Source organism: Zootoca vivipara, chromosome 7, assembly GCF_965207765.1.
Source record: "Zootoca vivipara chromosome 7, rZooViv2.hap1.1, whole genome shotgun sequence".
NCBI classification, from domain to species: domain Eukaryota; kingdom Metazoa; phylum Chordata; class Lepidosauria; order Squamata; family Lacertidae; genus Zootoca; species Zootoca vivipara.
In genome coordinates this window covers 55,799,355-55,817,500 of record NC_142590.1, presented here as the reverse complement: position 1 = coordinate 55,817,500, position 18,146 = coordinate 55,799,355, and the positions used below count along the sequence as shown (strand labels likewise).

At 46.4% G+C, this 18,146-nt stretch overlaps 1 protein-coding gene across 1 annotated transcript in view; it reads right to left on the bottom strand.

Moving 5' to 3' along the window:
• The window catches only part of SLC60A1 (solute carrier family 60 member 1), a 49,498-nt gene continuing 31,352 nt past the window's right edge, over positions 1 to 18,146 (bottom strand). Inside the window, exons 4-11 of the mRNA XM_060277109.2 lie at positions 12,629 to 12,797; positions 9,584 to 9,699; positions 7,180 to 7,353; positions 5,930 to 6,077; positions 5,144 to 5,214; positions 3,074 to 3,194; positions 1,143 to 1,215; positions 1 to 1,044 (exon numbers count right to left, since the gene is read on the bottom strand). Coding sequence (XP_060133092.1) covers positions 1,151 to 1,215; positions 3,074 to 3,194; positions 5,144 to 5,214; positions 5,930 to 6,077; positions 7,180 to 7,353; positions 9,584 to 9,699; positions 12,629 to 12,797 — 864 coding nt within the window. The 3' untranslated portion in view covers positions 1 to 1,044; positions 1,143 to 1,150. The remainder of the gene's footprint in view (positions 1,045 to 1,142; positions 1,216 to 3,073; positions 3,195 to 5,143; positions 5,215 to 5,929; positions 6,078 to 7,179; positions 7,354 to 9,583; positions 9,700 to 12,628; positions 12,798 to 18,146) is intronic.

The following is an 18,146-nucleotide window of genomic DNA, read 5'->3' as shown; positions in this document are numbered from 1 at the left end:
TGTAATCAAGGCGGGTATATTTTAAGGATTGGACAACATGGAAATCAAAGATGAGGGCGCATACCCATGCAACATAGCAATTGAAGTCAAATGACAACAGAAAAATTCAGTATAATGCACAATTTTGAAATGAGCAGTGCAACAAGCCTCTAGGGGAAAATAGCTCTACTTGAGTGAAGTTGCTGGGTCCCATCTTAGATACTCCACGAGTTCATGCGACAAGAGCAATCACATTAAACATTCCTTTATACACACACACACACATGTATATCTATCTGTGGGACAGAAATTGCAACAAAGCCAGCTCAAGTTTGCTAAAGCTAAGTTTTAAACTATCCCAATACCTTCTCTCTTTAGAACAGTCAAGAACATGGCTGCCTTCATGACATTCAGTACCTCTCAAGTTCTGCTTCCGGAAGGCACCTCATTATATTGCACAAATGGAAGAGACTTGATGTTTGGCTTCATGTACTTCAAAATTTTCATACTTCATGGGTAAAGCCGTCCCATCAACAGGAGTAGCCTACAGCTCTCCTATTCCTTCTACTGTACTAATTGTGAACCGTCAGTATATTCTGGTTCCACTGAACTCAACCCACCATTAGTACCTTTGCCACTGCCTAGGCATTTCCGCCATGTGAAATCCCATCTGGAGACGCACAAAACTTGAATACTTCAACCTGGGTGTGGCAGTATCTTTTTAAAAGTAAAATAAAATTCTGGATGCCTGTAGTACAGCATCAGTGAATAGAGTTCATAATGCTGCAGCAAATGTTTTGCAACTTGATCAAATTAGAAATATCTACAGCTGCCTCTTGGTTTGCAGTGAATGAACTTTAGGAAGCCTCCCGCCACCCCAAGGTTCTAAAGTGACAGGAATATACCTTTCACTGCCTGTGTTCCTGAAGGGATATGGGAGGTTACCAGAGGAGTTAAACTTTCACATGTCAAGATTTCAGCCCTTCTGGTCTTCATTCTTGCTACAGTGATTTTTCTCTAGTGACGGACCAACTGGCTGATGTGAACGAGTTGCAGCCGACAAGTCTGAGAATAGAAAATCCAGGTAGTTTTAAACCAGGCGGTAAGAGCAAATCTTTCTTTTAGTTGGTGTGACTGTGTGCTTGATCCAAATACAAACTCACGGCTTCCTTTAGCTCTGATAAAGTCTAGGTTCTTCCATTGATGGTGGTGGCTTGTCTGGTGACAGATCCATATCTGCAAAACAAGATTCCTCTCAGCAGCCAATAAGAATCGAAACAGCCAGTGGATGAGCTTTGACTTTTAAGGTGGAAGTCATTAGCAGGCTATGCACCTTCTACCCTTTCCAAACACAACCATGTGCACACATCAAAGAGAGCTACATTTATAGTTGTGCTCTGATGGCGGGATTGCCTGCATGTTTTGAGACACGCATTTCCATTTCACTTTTCTTGGTTCACTGTGTCTTCATGGCACTGCACTGGGTGGTTCCGAATCTTGCCTACAACTGGCTCTTAATCGGTTCATAGCTTCCCAGCAGGTGGGTCACTCTTGTTTACTGCGGGAGGGTGGTGAGATCAGGTGGAAATCGGCGTGGCATGAACGTACCAGTGGAGTTACAGTAATCTGGTGCTCCTACCAGTGCATTTGCACTGTGCCCACTGCCTCATCCATCTCTCTCCCGGTAAGCAGTAGCAACCCTCCTGTTTTAGGAAGCTAGCCAGTGGCTCTGCCCCACCTGGCGAGCCACTTCAGCTCATAATGGGACATTTGCTATTACTTGCACAATACATTCTACACCTGACTCAGTTGAGCTCGTACCTCTATTTATTTATCTGGAAAAACAATGGACTTAATACCCTGTAGTGAGACGCTCATGTTGACAGCGGCAGTGTGCAGATGCAACAAGAAGTGGAAATAGGATTAGTTTAACCATCCCATGCACAAAGCTCAAAGCGCACCTGCTCTGCTTCTCCCTTAACCAAGCAGGGAAAGTTCATGGAACCACTGGCTGCAGCCCAAACTCTGGTTTGTTTTGGGGAGAATAAAATAAAACCACAACTGGGAAGACAGGAACAAGCCTTGGCTTCAGATTGTGGTTTATTTGTTTCTACAAGTGCTGGTACAGATGCAAAGCTACGCCAGCTGTCTTACTTCTGCTATGACTTAGATTGTAATTTTTAAATTATTGGTTCTACCGAGACTGCAATTTTGTATTCTCTATTGGTTAGTTGACCGCAATACAAATACATGAGTTGACAGCTTTGCGGCCTGCTTTCCCCATTCTACAGGGTGAGTTGTGTGCACCAGCCTGCAACGTGTGGGTAAAACAAACCATGCTTATTTAGTTGTTACTGCATTTATATCCTACTTCTCCCCCAAAGAGCTGGAGGGTGGTGTACATGGCTCTCCCCCTCGCCATGTTAGCCTCCGAAGAATCCCATGAGGTAGGCTGGGCTGAGAGTTGATCACCGGCCCAAGGTCACCCACTTAGTGAGCTTCATGGCTGAATGGGGTATTTGAACCCTGGTCTCTCAGGTGCAAGTGCAGCACCTTAACCACTATCTCCCAGTTTAGGGTTTAAGAGCAGGATGGCTAATCTGTTGCCTTCAAGATGGTGTTGGGACTACACCTCCCATCATCCACTGGGGCTGTTGGGAGTTGAATTCCCAACATTTCCAGGATGCCACATTGGCTACTCCTGGCTTTAAAATGTTGAAGTCTGTTTGCAGCTTAAGCAAGGAAAGCTGACTCATGCTTGTTTTAAAAAATTGATTTAGCACCTTTTAAGCTCTTCCTTTACCCCCACTTTCCTGCTATATTGTTTTTTAAAAGTGCTTTATTTCACCCCCTAGCCTCTTCGTCCAACAGTAAAGAAAGTAAAGTTCTGGGTGCCAGACAGATCATTGTGGGCCAAGCCAGGCAGGAAGAATGGGCAGGAAGCAGCTGTAAAGCAAACACTTCCTTGCATTTTCTCCTCGGAGCAAGACACCCCTGGCTTGCTTTGCACTAACGCCGTACCCCGCTCTTCCATTCTTTTCAGAAGTGTGGAAGGAAGGGGGAGAGGTTGGGATAATGGGCTGGCAGTCCTTACCTGATTGGGGTTGAGGGTGCATCCTGTGGGAAAACAGAAGGAAGATGTAGAAAATGAAGGCAAAGGCTCCAAAGATGGTCCCACACACTAGGAAACTGTAACTGCCCTGGTCGTGAAAGATCTGTCGCAAAAGAAAAACAGCAAGGTTCAGGGCAGCCTTCGCACCTAATGAGAGCCACACATTGCCTTGAATGGGTCTGGGAGCCAGAGGAATAACGTCAGAGTGCACCAGCCATGCTGACGGGGGTTGGATAGGATCCATTTCCCATGAGTGGGCTGTTTCAGACAGATTGTCTGACCTTCAGAGAAAGCAGCAGATGCCATCTGTTTCCCTAGGGTGTCTACCTGCCAGAAAACCTATTTCAGAAGGGAAAGAGCAGTAGTTCAAGAAATGTACTGGCCAGCTTTCAACTGCAAAGGTGTCTCGAGCCACTATATGCAACGCCTTGATTCAAAACAGAAAACTCTTTTCACCCACTGGATGAGGAGGCTCTCTGTCAAGAAATTTGCTTGAGTTAAACTCCTGCGTTATTTCTTAATTTGGTATCCTGCCCTTCTTCCTAGCAGCTCAAGGTAATACACGCCATTCATCTCCTACCCCACTGGCAGAGGAAGGGGGGTACGGTCCGCCCTGGGTGTCATCCCTGAGAGGGGGTGACATCACCCAGGTGGCACCCCCCTGGTGAGACAGAAGTGGAGCTAGCCGCCCCACCCCTGGGTGCATAGCATGTGCGCCGTCCCAGGTGCTGGAGCAGCTAGCTCCGCCTCTGTCCTACCCCCCCAGCTTTATCCTCACAACTACCCTGCAAAGTAGGTTAGGCTGAGCGAGAAAGACTGCCCCACCCCAAATGCCACTGAGGGATTTGAGCACACACTACGGTGCCTTCCTCAAGGGTTTGAAAGAAGGCAAGGTGGAGAAGCTGGCCAAGTGCATCCTCCCAAGCAGGGGCATGCTTAAAATACCACCCAAGGACCTATGCTGCAGGACAGATGACAGGAGGATAGTGGCAGGTTGCATGTTCTGCCACCAGAGGCCGCCAGGTGATAGCCATCATGAGTGGTACTGCATACACTTTGCATACAGGAGATAATAGATTCAATCCAGTTAAAAATGGCAAGGGGTGTAGAATAATTCTTATGGGGACCCCAGAGAGCTGCAAACAATCCTGGCCTAGGTAGAGAAATTGCCTTGGCAGAAGAAGGTTGCTTCCTCTGTTCCTTTCACACTTTACTAGAAACAGATCAATTGCCCTTTGCTTCAGTCTTAGCTTCAGAACAAGCCTGGCTTTCTAAAAACGCCAGAAAACTATGAGCAGCATTTCCACACATGGTGAGTTCCTTCTTGCAGGAGTATTTGGATGGAGTCGTTAACATTATGAAGCATGTCAGGACACACAGGGCTGTAGCCAAAGCAGTGCTAAGCAATGTGTTCTATTAGCACAATGGAGCTTCTCCTGCTTACCTCCCCATGTCCGCCCCCAATCTGCACTGGGTTCCCCCCCCACCTTCTGGTAAAGATTTGGGGAGGGCATGGGGTGCAGATGGAGAGAGGAGAAGAGAAGTTGCATTGCACAAGTATAAATCCTTGCACTAATGGAACAAGTACACAGGATATCACCCATGCTTTGCATGCAGAAGGTCCCAGGGTCAATTGCTGGCTTCTGTAGATAAGGCTGGGAAAGCCTCATGTTGAGCTGCTGGACCATGGATGGGGAACCTGCAGACCTTCAAATATTCTGGACTCCCAACTCCCATCATTCCTGGCCACCAGCTGTGCTGGCTAGGTATAACTCAACATGGTCAGAAATTATGGGAACTAGAATCCAACCACAGTTGGAGGGCCACAGAGCATCAGAAGCCTGTTGGATCAGACCAATGCACCATCTAATCCAACATCCTCTTTCCCCACAGTGGCCCACCAGTTGCCCATGGGAAACCAGCCAGCAGGTTGTAGAAAATACTGAATACTGAACTGGTGCTCCAGCTGATGGCCATGAGAATCAGTCTCCTAAGCAATGATCAGCAGAAAGCTTATGCCCAGCAGGGCGTTGGTGGATTCTGCACACTTACCGACCCTACCAGCAACTGCAGAACCATCTCTCCAACACCTGCTCCTGTCACCAGCACAGTAGTGGCACAGCCTGGAATAAAAGGGGCACCACGTTACACTTTTTGCAAGAAGCAGATAAGGAAGGCTGAACAGATGCCGCAAGATGCACACGTCCCATCTTTAAGAGCAAGATGCAAAGGATTCTTGGAGATTTTTGAAATGTTATGTGGTATAGAAATGCTTTAAAATATACACATATTTCCCCCCCCCCGGGTGTGTGTGATAAAGTATGAAACAGAAGAAGGCACCCAAATGTAAATGGCAGAAGTCTGTGGTACAAATGCTGTGCTGACAGAAAGGACGAAGGCTTTCTTATGCGAGCGAGTAAGATACATGAATGTTGCTCTTTTATGATAAACCAAGTGCTTAAAGCAAGTCATCCTTACACATTCCCCTGGCAGTAAAAGCTCCAGTGAACATAACAGGACAATGGCCACCAACCTGTTGCCTTCCAGATGCTGTTGGACTACAAGTCCCATGAGTCCCAGCAAGCAAGGCCAATGGTCAGGACTGATGGGAGTTGTAGTCCAGCAGCATCTCACAGACTATGCCTACAGTTAAATATGCAGAGGATTTAGTTGTTTGCTTAGCTTGTGACTAATTTTTTTTAAAACCAACCAACCAGGGATTACCTTATATTGGAAAGTTAAAAGCATGCCCCTCATTTAAAGGGCTCTGCTTTTATTGTGGTTGTTGAAGCTATTCTTTCCTGGTAGAAAGAAAGAACAAGGAGAGATCTGGTTTACCTTTGTACTGGAGGATGTCTTCAGTGTAGGCCAGGACACTAGGGAAAGTGCTGCTGAGGAACAGGCCCAGGGAGGCAGTCCCCACAAACAAAAAGACAACGCTGGAGGAAAAGATCAGGAGCAGGAAGAATGTTACAAGCACTCCAAGCTGCAATGACATAAAAGGAATGGAGAAAAAAATAAATAAATATGGAGTAAGAATTTTTTTTGCGCTCAGCTAAAAAGACATAGTAACCGCCACTGCTATCGGAGGGGAAAAAACAACCCTAACTGTATGAGCCTTGCCTCCGGAGAGATTCACAGACATGTGGGCATCATTTGGTATCTCATCTCCCGATCATGCCCAGCTGAACATGGAAACTGCTTCAGAAAAGACACACGTTACGTGTCTTAGATAAGAGAGCTTTGGCAGAAGGCAGCTGATCTGAGCCATTTCATGCATGAAAATCACCACTTGATGCTACTAGTGCAGCACATTGAAAATCCCCCTTTGAGTTTACAGTTATGACCACCAAGCTGAACTAGCATATCCAATGTCCCCAGCAGACATCACAGTGGGAGCAAAGAGCAGACTCATTTCACTAACCCAGGACACAGCAAATTGCTTCTGCTCTGCTTGTCTGCACCGCTGGCTGCACTCTCCTTATTTGTATTTATTTATTTATTTTTTAAAAAATACACTCTCCCTTTTCTCCAGTGAGCTCAAGGTGGCATTAATGGTTTCCATTCTCTGCACATGATTCACAATATATTGCCCGGTGTTTTTTTTTTAATAAAAAAAATGGTTATCACAATTTGCTCTTAATATTGATACATCGCCCGACCCTAATAACAACTCCCTCAAGAAACCCTGGAATTGGAAGGCATGCAAGCATAAGGAGACTGCTTTGCTAGAGATCTCCAGTCTGCCGTCTGCCCCCACACTTCAGCACAACTTCCAGGGTTCTCTGAATGAAATGTCTATCAGTCTGACCCAGGAGTAGGAAGCCTGGGGCCACCCAGAGGTTGTTCAGCTGCTTGGGGCTGCTTGGAGCTGGAGGCCAATGATGTCTGAAGGGCCACAGGTTTGCCATTCCTGCTCTAACCAATTTGCTTGCATTGCCCTCAGCTGCAAGAATAATAAGCTCTTGCTTCCAAATGAGGGTGCCAATTTCTGGTTATATCCTTGTTACTGGTCTGCCAGACACGCCATAGCCAGAATAAGCCTCTCTGCTACCTTGACAGTGAGGGAGAAGAAGATTTCGTCATACCACATTGATGAAAACCATAGTTGCTGGCTTCATTCTGTAGGACACAGGGATGGAGATGAGCCGGCCCAGAGTGATGAATCCCCAGAAGAGGCTGGGCAGGTAACCAGCCACCTTGTGTCCCACGGAGAGTGGCTCCTCCACGGCGTAGCTGTATACAAACCCAGAATACTCGCCCTGCAGGAGAAACCAACCCACACTCCCATCAGATTTACTTACGGCGCTGTGGTTAAACCACTGAGCCTAGGGCTTGCTGATCATAAGGTCAGCGGTTCGAATCCCTGCGACGGGGTGAGCTCCCGTTGCTCGGTCCCAGCTCCTGCCAACCTAGCAGTTCGAAAGCACGTCAAAGTGCAAGTAGATAAATAGGAACCGCTACAGCGGGAAGGTAAACGGCGTTTCCATGTGCTGCTCTGGTTTGCCAGAAGCAGCTTTGTCATCCTGGCCACATGACCTGGAAGCTATACGCCGGCTCCCTCGGCCAATAATGCGAGATGAGCGCCACAACCCCAGAGTCGGTCACGACTGGACCTAATGGTCAGGGGTCCCTTTACCTTTACCTTTATAATCTATATACCACACAAACCTTCAATATAGATCTATATTCCCAGGACACACAGAGAGTAGTAAGAAATGAAAAAGCATAATGTAAAATAATTGGTTTACTAACACATGCGAACCAATAAACAAAATTAAAACAAACTGAAATCGCAATAGCCCATTTAAATGGATTTTACTTTTTAGCATTTAAGAATGCTTGCCTTAGCAGTTCTAAAAAGCCTGGGGAAAACAGAAATGCTTTTGCCTGGCACCTAGGTTTTAGTCATGAGGTCGGCGTCCTTGAAAAGGGCATTCCAAGGATGAGGAGCCACCACAAAAAAGGCCCTCCATCTGTGCAGTAACCACGCACCACACTTCAGACAGCAGGGGCCTGGGATGGGGATGTCAGCGAATGGACAGATTGAGATGGGACAAGGCAACCCCACAAAAAAATTGAGTCCTAAGCCATGAAGGGCTTTGAGAGTTAAGACCAGCACCTTAAATCTCCTTGGAAGCCAGGGATGGTGTTTCAGTGCAGCCGGATGTGAGCTCTTCACTCAATCCATGTTAGGAAACAAAGTTAGTTTGCTGGGCTAGCTGCAATTTCTGAACAGTTTTCAAAGGCAGCCCTCAAAGTTACCAGGGCATGGACAACACAACGGTCAAGATTGTATCTACTCAGGAAGGACTGCAGTTGGTGAATTAGCCACAATCAACAGAAGGAACTTGTGACCCTGGAGGCCCAAGAGATAAAGATGAATCTAACAGCACTCCCACACTGGCACCTTATCCTTCACAGAGAGTACAGTCCTCAGCAAGGTTGGTTGAACACCACCTCCCTGGGCAGACAAACTACTGACCCACACAGCACACCTCTGTCTTATCAGGTTCGAGTGTCAATTAGTGCTTCCAAACCCCAGATAAACGCTTCTTCCAATTCAGTTGGAAGAGACAGAGATGGAGGACTTCACTGTGCAGTGACACCCAATTCCATTCAAACACCTTCATAAAAATGCCGGAACATCTTGGGGGAACAGAATGGATCCCTGAGGGACCTCTGCTGCCCCAAAATGCCATGGGCCAGAAGTCTTGCAATTCCGCCTTCCAGAATGGGCCCTCCAGGTAGGAGTGAAACATCTGTCCCCAATTCCCAACTCAGAAACCCTATCCAGAAGGAAACCATGGCCAATGGTATTGAGCACTGCTGAGAGATTTAGTAGAATCAACAGAATTACATTGCATTCCCCCCATCCTCTCCTAGTAGAAGTCGTTTATCAGGGCAACCCTGGCAGTTTCAGTTCCAAATCAAAGTCAGAATCCAGACTCAAATGGATAATGAGTGCTTGAAGCTGACCAGAAAAGCAGTCACTCCACCAACCTGCCCAACGATGGGACATTTGAGATCAGCCAATAGTGGTTACAATTCTCTGGGCCCAAGCAAGCTTTTTGCTCTTCCTGGGCCTTGTTTCTTGTGGTTTTAAGAGAGGTCCTCAACCTTAAGTGGGTGAGAATTCAACATATAGTGTAAGAGAGCAACTGCACTGCCAATCTTGGGCGAACAGCCCAATTAAACAAAGGGCCAATTTCTCATACTCCCAGGTGAGATGCAGTCAAAAGAAGGCCGAAAAGACAATGAGCTTTGGACTAAAGCAATGCTACTAAGAGTGAACCAGCAGGCAGTACCTGCTAGGCGGAGGGAGACAAGGTTTTAGCTGAAATGCTCTCCATGAGCACTCAAGCCAAACTACAGAGATCAAGTAAAAGACAGTCTTGAAAGCACTTGTTCAGCCCATTCTAGGGAATCTGGAGTGCCCCAGAAGTGCAATTTGGGTAGGTCTGACACTGACTCCTCAATTTTTGCTCTTACCAGGATTCCATCGGTCATAAAGAGGAGAAGGGCACCCATCACATGGACAGCAAAGTAAGAGCAAGGAGCTCCTATGAAGTTCTTGCTTTGGCAGCATCCAAAGAGGTCCTCATGCCCTGGGTAGAGAAAACAATAGCACACGAGAGTAGTGAAGCGATCTCTCTCTCCCCCCCCCCTCTCTGCAGCAAAGATTTGCCCCAGAACAGGCTCCAGAGTTCACCAACAAGTTTATGACTAAAGTATTGTGTCTACCTTCCAAACCACCCACGAGGTCTCCTCTGGTACATAATAAGGAGGAGTTATCACTCCTGCAGCCCACTTCCCACAACTGAAGGCTGGGAAATGTGGCATTATGGTTAAAATGAGTAGACTACATCCCTGTCACTCCCCAACTACAGGTTAGCCATATTGATTCGTATGCTGTTGGTGGATCCTTGTCGTCATCTTGTTGGGCTGTGTATGTGATAAAGGGGAGCCATATCGGGGTGACGGCGTCTTCTATTCTGACAGATTACTTCTGAAGGAATGAAGCCCTGAAGGAATGCAATCCTTGGCAGGATAAAGGCTGCCCATAATTACACTAGATGGACCTTTGGTCTGATCCAGCTGGCACTATGGGAGCTGAGGCCCCAAGGCAGATACCACCATTTTACTGGTTTTCTACATGCACCACAGTGGAATGGGCATTCATATTCTATGGCCTTTAAAAATGTGTCTGTGGGAGACGGGCTATTGGTTTATTTTGCTTTTGCTTTTATTATGTATTTTGTGTTTTCATTGCTTTTTTATGTTGTAAAATGTCCTGTGATATTCAGATGAAGGAAGGACAGTATACAAATTTAATAATAATGATGATGATGATGATGATGAAGATGTGTTCCATCTCATTGCTGCATAGTTTGTGGGGTTAAGAGCAGCCAGAAATGTTTGCAAGTGTATAAATGTATCCCAGTGTGTGTGCATAGAAAACGACAGAAATATGCAACACCTGGCATTCTTGATGCATATGGGCAAATGCATCTGTAAGCTGCTACACAAAAGCCACCAAATAAATAAATGAGACATTTTTAGAAGGCATACAGAAGTTGCTTCTTTCAGAGTTCCAGTAATAACCTTGCTGGCAGAAAGACAGGCTGCTTTTCATCTTCAAACCACTCTGTGTGTGAGATAATTGCCTCCCTTTTGCCCATGGGAGTTATCGCAATGCAGGGAAACAGATGCCTTGGCCCAGAAGGAAACACCTTCCTTGCTAGGAGGCCGAAGTGGGCACAAAACATCATTCCCAATTTGGCAAAGGCCTTGACATGGACCGGAACAAATGCTGGTATTAAATGCAGGACCGGAGAGAAGCTTTTGCAATCACACCGACATTCCTTCTCTGCTACAAACTGGGGTGGAATCTACAAACATATAAAAATCATTCTGAAAATGCATTTTTAAAAATATATTGAATTTTCTATAAGGCTCACGATCGCCATCTAGTGTCACGTTGTATATTGCACTTAAAACGGATTTAAAATGTTTTATTTGCAGCTGTATAGCTGAATCCTCTGCTTCTTGGGAGAAAAGCAATGACAAACCTAGACAGCATCTTAAAAAGCAGAGACATCACCTTGCCGACAAAGGTCCGTATAGTTAAAGCTATGGTTTTCCCAGTAGTGATGTATGGAAGTGAGAGCTGGACCATAAAGAAGGCTGATCGCCGAAGAATTGATGCTTTTGAATTATGGTGCTGGAGGAGACTCTTGAGAGTCCCATGGACTGCAAGAAGATCAAACCTATCCATTCTTAAGGAAATCAGCCCTGAGTGCTCCCTGGAAGGACAGATCGTGAAGCTGAGGCTCCAATACTTTGGCCACCTCATGAGAAGAGAAGAATCCTTGGAAAAGACCCTGATGTTGGGAAAGATTGAGGGCACAAGGAGAAGGGGACGATAGAGGACGAGATGGTTGGACAGTGTTCTCGAAGCTACGAACATGAGTTTGACCAAACTGCGGGAGGCAGTGCAAGACAGGAGTGCCTGGCGTGCTCTGGTCCATGGGGTCACGAAGAGTCGGACACGACTAAACGACTAAACAACAACAACAAGCTGAATCCTGGGTAAATGCCAGCAGAGAAACCTGCCCCCAGGGATTTCAATTCATTACCTACAGAGCTAATACTAAACAGAAGCCATATGCGTGTATATGTACGATATTCTAGGATCAATAGGATTCAACCTATCTGGACTGGTTTGGCTTCCTTAGTTTTATATGTATTCTGGGAACATAGCCAGAACTATAGAGTTGATGGCACAAATAGGGTTCTAGCCTAGTACTCAAGCCTTTTCAGTTTCCAAAATACTGTTTCCATGTGTTTGACTCCCTTGTCCATGAACACTTCAGAAGATAAGAGCATAAGAAGAGCCTGGTGGATCAGGCCCGGTAGCCCATTTAGTCCAACCCCCTGTATAGGCATTCCCTCAACCTATGGGGTGGAGGAAGCCCCAAAGAGACTGGAGGGGCAGTGGGGGCCTTGTTGATGCTGCTCAGCTTTCGCACAGGTGGTGGGGGCGGCAGGGTGCCATGGGGGGCTGTGGAGCCAGTGTCCGTCCCTCAAAAAGCCAGCTGAGCAAGTTTTGGCAATGTTCTCCAAAAAAAGCTTGACAGCTTTTACCGGTGTCCTTAGAAAAGCTCAACAACTTTGGGTGCTCTCTTAAAATGTTCTGCCCCAGGTGCCAGCACTATTTGCTACGCCGCTGTCTCAGTGGCCACCCATGGGGAACTCACAAGGAGGACCTGAACTTGACAGCCCTTTCCCCTCCTGCAATTTCCGGCCAGAAGCACACTGTCTCTGTCGGAGGAGGTAGAACACAGCCATCAAGGCAGTAGCCACAGACAAAGAAAAACCTGGGAAGCTTAATGCAGAATATTTCACTCTGTGATTTGCTTCATCCCCTTCCCGCAGCAAAACAACACACCCTCTCGCTACAACCTGTGGAGAGAAGAGGGATCAGACACCTTGGTAATAGGCTCTGCATGCACAGCCCAGATTGGCAGCTCTCACCTATTTCTGGCTGAGTTCTTGGCGAGGATGTGGAAGAGTCATCGCGGTCGGCTATCCGCGTTTCCAGTGCCAGCTCATCTGCAGGCAGTAGTGGGGGGCTGCCGCTTTGACACCAAGGCACCAGCCTCTCCTTGTAGAGCAGCAGGAAGACCGCAAAGGGGACTGGGAGCTGCGGAACAACAGGCAAAAAATAAAAGTCAGCCGGGCGCACGGTGTGTGTCTTATAACAATTTTCAACCCCTGCTGTTGGCTCAGATTTTTTATTTATGCAGTGCACATCTTAAAAGCTAGAGCTTGCAAACCTTTGTACCTCCAAATGCCATTGAGCTCCCAGCAGTCCCAGCTGGCATGGCCAATGGTCAGGAATGATTGGAGTTATTTATCTGTTGCATCTAGATATCACTTTTTCCCCTCCAAGGAGCTCAAGGTGATGTACCGGTACATAGCTCTCCTTTCCCCCATTTTATCCTCACGATGATCCTGTGAGGTAGGCGAGGCTGAGAGGCAGTGACTGGCCCAAGGCCACCCAGTGAGTTTCATGGCTGAGCAGGGATTTGAACCCAGGCCTCCCAGGTCCAAGCCTGGCACTCTGTTTCACACTGGAGCTGAAAGTCCAGCAACATTGCTTGTAGCTGAATTGATGAAATGTGGGCTATAAATCTTTAAAATCAACACCCCCTACCCACTGCAAAAGGAGAGAGAGAGAGAGAGAGAGAGAGAGAGAAAGAAAGAAAGAAAGAAAGAAAGAAAGAAAGAAAGAAAGAAAGAAAGAAAGAAAGAAAGAAAGAAAGGTTCCTCAGCCCTGCCCTGGTATACTGGGACTCCCGGCAAGCCAAGCTGCAAAAAACTTAACCTAGAACATAACATTTCAGACATCTTCTGGAAATACCTCCTCCCACAGCTCACCACCACTAAATGGCTCATTCCCTTTTTTAAAACCTAACTTTCCCTGTGAATTATAAATAACACACCCGTTTTCAGTTGATATATTGACATCCAGAACGCAGTGCCATTTCTTGCTCTGCCAGCAGATGGTAGGCGAGCAGCACAGATGCCCACAGCGTTTGTGTCCAACCCAAACTGCCTTGAGAAGCTACACATTTAGAAAGGAGGGGCTTACAAGCTGCGGTGTCTTCTCCCCTCCCCTCCCCCCCCCAAACCTGAACAGGCGTCACCTAAGTTTTCACATTGGACTATTCAGTCCTCCTTTACTGTAGAGACCGTTGTGTAATTCTATGTTCAGGTACACAGAAGCAGCGCCCTCTGCTGTTCCTCTGCGGTCCCAAAACGGAACATATGAATTTAAAACTCTGAAAGGTCACTGTGCTTTCACATTATGTACTTTTACCGGTAGTTAACATGTATACTTTCATGTGTGGGATGGTGGTGGGGTATGAAAGGAATAAATGAAGCCGTCTTCCTCCTCTCCCCACCAGACTGATGGCAGAAGCTGGGTCGTCCAGGTCGTCCGTCATTAACAGCTGGTTTCACATATATTGTTTTTGCTCTCTGTGAATGTGCAGGAGCCGCAAGTGCACATTTCCTGGTTTTTGTTGGCTCAAGGTATTCTTTCAATGTATGGCGCATTTGCTCCCTCTAGGTTCCCCCTCCTCAGCTGAATTCATTTAAGAGCCCTCCATTGTTCACAGAACAATAGGAACAAGAACAGCCAGTTCGGTCCCATGGAAGGAAAAAAAAAGTTTCCCCCTAATAGTTAGAATCCTTCCGGAGGTCAGGAGCAGTTTGCATTAATGGCCACAAAAATCAGAGCAGAATAAACAGACCTCACACTGCCCTTTGGGAGAACAGCAGGCTAGACAAGTGTAAGGTCGGTATCCTGTATTTCCCCTACTGTCTCAGCCTTTACTTTGCCCTCTGTGAAATGGCAATAGTGACCTTGTTTGCAAATGCTGCAAAGGTAAGTTCTGGCTGGGGAAAACATTAAACTGTCAAACATTAAAGTAGCATACAAAATATCCCTATTAATCTTCTTGTGAGATCCCTGTGGATATAAATGAGATTTGGTCTCTGAATTGCACACAAGAAGTCACAAGGCTCCAGAATAAAATGAGGAAATCAACCTCAGGCTCCCAAGAATGGAAAACTCAAGACAAACGGAAGGCTTGGATTTTAATGAACACAGATAATTAAATATGCAAAGAGGAATCTCATCTGGAGTGTCACCTTTGTGAGCAAAGGTTGGCAGATAAGCCCGGAATTGCTGTGATTTGCTTAACTGGGTCAGCATGTTAGTCCAGTTCAAAAGCAAGAAAATGGTAATTAGAATCTTTTCTGCTGCTAGCTCCTCTAAAAATAAACAAAAGCGAATTAGAGAGAGAGCAAACACATGTAGTACAGCCTTCAGATATTAGAGTCTACAGACACACACACACACACACACACACACACACACACACACACACACACACCATGCATAACCACCTCCTGCTTCTGGTTTACGCTAAGTGCTGCTGCAGTAAAGCTGAAATGATAATTTTTAAAGGTAGCATTCAGTAACTTGAGATGCACCTCCAATGTCTCCTAATCTGTTGTCGGCCCAAGCTCCTTTTCTGCCAAGCAAACACTACTGGGAGTGCAAGCCATATTGCCTATGCTTAAATATCGGATGCTGCTCTTGGGGGGGGGGAGTTACCCCAATGGAACCTTCAGCACTACTGTCTGCTAGATCTGCATGGTTCATTTCGCAGGTGGCACCTGGCACAACTTTTGCCTGTGCAAGTCACATTCTGAGCCCTGAAGCTGCAACTGCCAGAATTCCTTGGGGTGACAGTTTCTGCACACACCCCTGGAAAGTTCCCAGTATCAGCCAATAGTCAGGACGCTGAAAACCCTACTCAGAACTTTGATCGAGATCCACACTTACAGTAAGCCCGCAACTTACACAGAGGTTACATTCTGTGGATCCTGCCTAAAGCCAAAACCGCGTAGTCAAAACTCATTGGGTGCAATGGCAGCTCTGATTGCCAACATCCTTTTCTCCGGAACCCCAACCCTTTAAAATTTCTTTTTGCCATGCATGTAAAACTGAATGCACATGTTCAATGTGCATAGGTTGTGGGCTTACTGTACCAGAACTTCAGAAGTATCAACAAAGCTCCAGAATGCATTCTAGGGTTGCCATATATCTGTTAGGGCAATATCACCCTTTTACAGGAACTAGAACTTGAGAAATTTGGGGGTATTGCTGGTAGAGCTATGAGAACAAATGAGATCTAAAGCCTGCATACCTGCACAGACAGCTTCTCTCAGAAGAGTGTGGGTACTTATCATGTATTTATTGGGAAATCAATATTTAGTCAAGAGGAGTTGTTGTTTGGTCCTGCTTTTCCATAAAATTTTGGTCATAAAATTTTGGTCATAAAATTTTGGTCATAAAAGCAATTTTATAATGCAGAGGGCTGTGATTTATGTATTTATTTCATTTCCATCCTGCCCTGCTTCCAAGAACACTGTACATTGTCTTCTCCCCTCTCAATTTAGCCTCCAACAGACCTGCTTGGTAGTTTTGGCTGATAGGCTCAAGATCTCCCTGCCCCCCCCCCGCCTCATTAACAAACAAAGATTTGAATATGGGTGTCATCTGGGATACGGGTGGCGCTGTGGTCTAAACCACTGAGCCTCTTGGGCTTGTCGATCAGAAGGTCAGCAGTTCGAATCCGTGTGACGGGGTGAGCTCCCTTTGCTCTCACCCAGCTCCTGCCCACCTAGCAGTTCGAAAGCACAACAGCGCAAGTAGATAAATAGGTACCGCTGCGGCGGGAAGGTAAACAGCATTTCTGTGCGCTCTAGCACTCATCACGGTGTTCCGTTGCGCCAGAAGCGGTTTAGTCATGCTGGTCACATGACCCGGAAAGCTTTCTGTGGACAAACTCTGGCTCCCTCGGCCTGAAGCGAGATGAGTGCCGCAACCCCATAGTTGCTTTTGACTGGACTTAACCGTCCAGGGGTCCTTTACATCTAGTCCAGCATTTGAACTGTCATGCCACATGGCAGGATAAGGAGCACATGGCTTCAGCCAATTTCTATCCTGAACTCGAGGGAAAATGTGCAGGTGGCATTCTGCCTCCCAGATAGTGGGGGCATGGTTGCCTTCTGCAGTAGTGGTGCTGGGGCAGCCATGTTGCAGGTGAGGAGAAACAATCCACAGATCAACCAGATTGGAAACACACAGGTGGAAGGATCAGTTTTGCAAATGCATTTTTTTGGGGGGGGGGGGAAGTTCCAAGTGCAAAAATGCAGCTTGAGAAGTTGAGCTCAGACTTGGTATGAAGGCACCCAAATGTTAAGAAAAAGCAACAAATGTTACTGAGCATGGGCAGAGTGCTTTCCTCTTCCCTCCTGAATAAGCACAGCCCTGACTCAAAACATCTGGGGCAAGGGAGCTAGGCCTCCACTTGGAGGGAGTGAAGTTTCCATGCAGGCTTATCTTCCTCGGCCCCTTAAAGACTTAACAGATTTATTGTGGCACAATCTCAGATAAATGGACAACTGAATACTTTACTCTTCCAAGTCCATCCAAGTATTTCACAGGCACAACTACCCCCTTTCAATATCTGCTTGAGTTTTTCACCTTTAAGAAAGGGGGGGGCAGGCTGAATGATCCTGATGAGCTTGTTTGGCTTCCACAGCTGGGTTCATCTGCCAAGATACACACAGGCAGGGCCAAGGCATTTTATTACAGGATCTCACAACTCGGCATGCTTGCTTCGGGGCGATATACTAGACCTCCTGGTACACTGTTTAATGTGAGGCCTTGGCACAGGCCTCACCAGCCTAAACAAACAGCAAAATCATTTCATGGCTAAATGCTCTGCCCACAATGCGAAGCAAAACCCAGCCTGCACCCATTGATGGAAAAGGTCACGGAAAAGGTGGCTCTACCTATCCTATGTCTTTGCGGCAGAGAATGCTCATCTAAGAGGTTTTCCTATCCTGTGGATCCAGTGGGTTGGCTTAATTATTAATTCACATTCTGTATGCCGTATAACAAATATTTATTGTTATTGCTGGCATATGGTCCAAACAACTAATTTGATCTGATCTGAAAAGTATAACAGTATTTAAGTAAGCAGGTCTTTGCCTCTAACAAAACTAGCCGTTTCACACTTGGGTGACATTGCTCTTCTGAACATCAAGGTTTCTTCTGGCCCTGCTCCTGTGCTATTTACAGTAGTCTGTTGTGGAGGAATCTGGCAGGTGAATCTTTTCCTACAGCCAGCTCCAGAATATCTTCATTTGATAAATCTCTGCATATCAAACAACTATTAGAGGAAAGGAGAAGCCAGGGATTGAAGCTGGGACCTTCTGCATGCAAAGCAGATGCTCTCACACTGAGCTATGGTCCTCTCTCGTTATATCCCTTGACCCATCACCCATTTGTTTTTATTTAGTGCTCTACCTCCAAGCTTGCTCAAGAAAAAGCTCACCGCTAGTATAAAACAGTGCCTCGTTTGTCTACTCTAAGCAGAAGACTAGCACCCCCACCCTCACTTTGTAC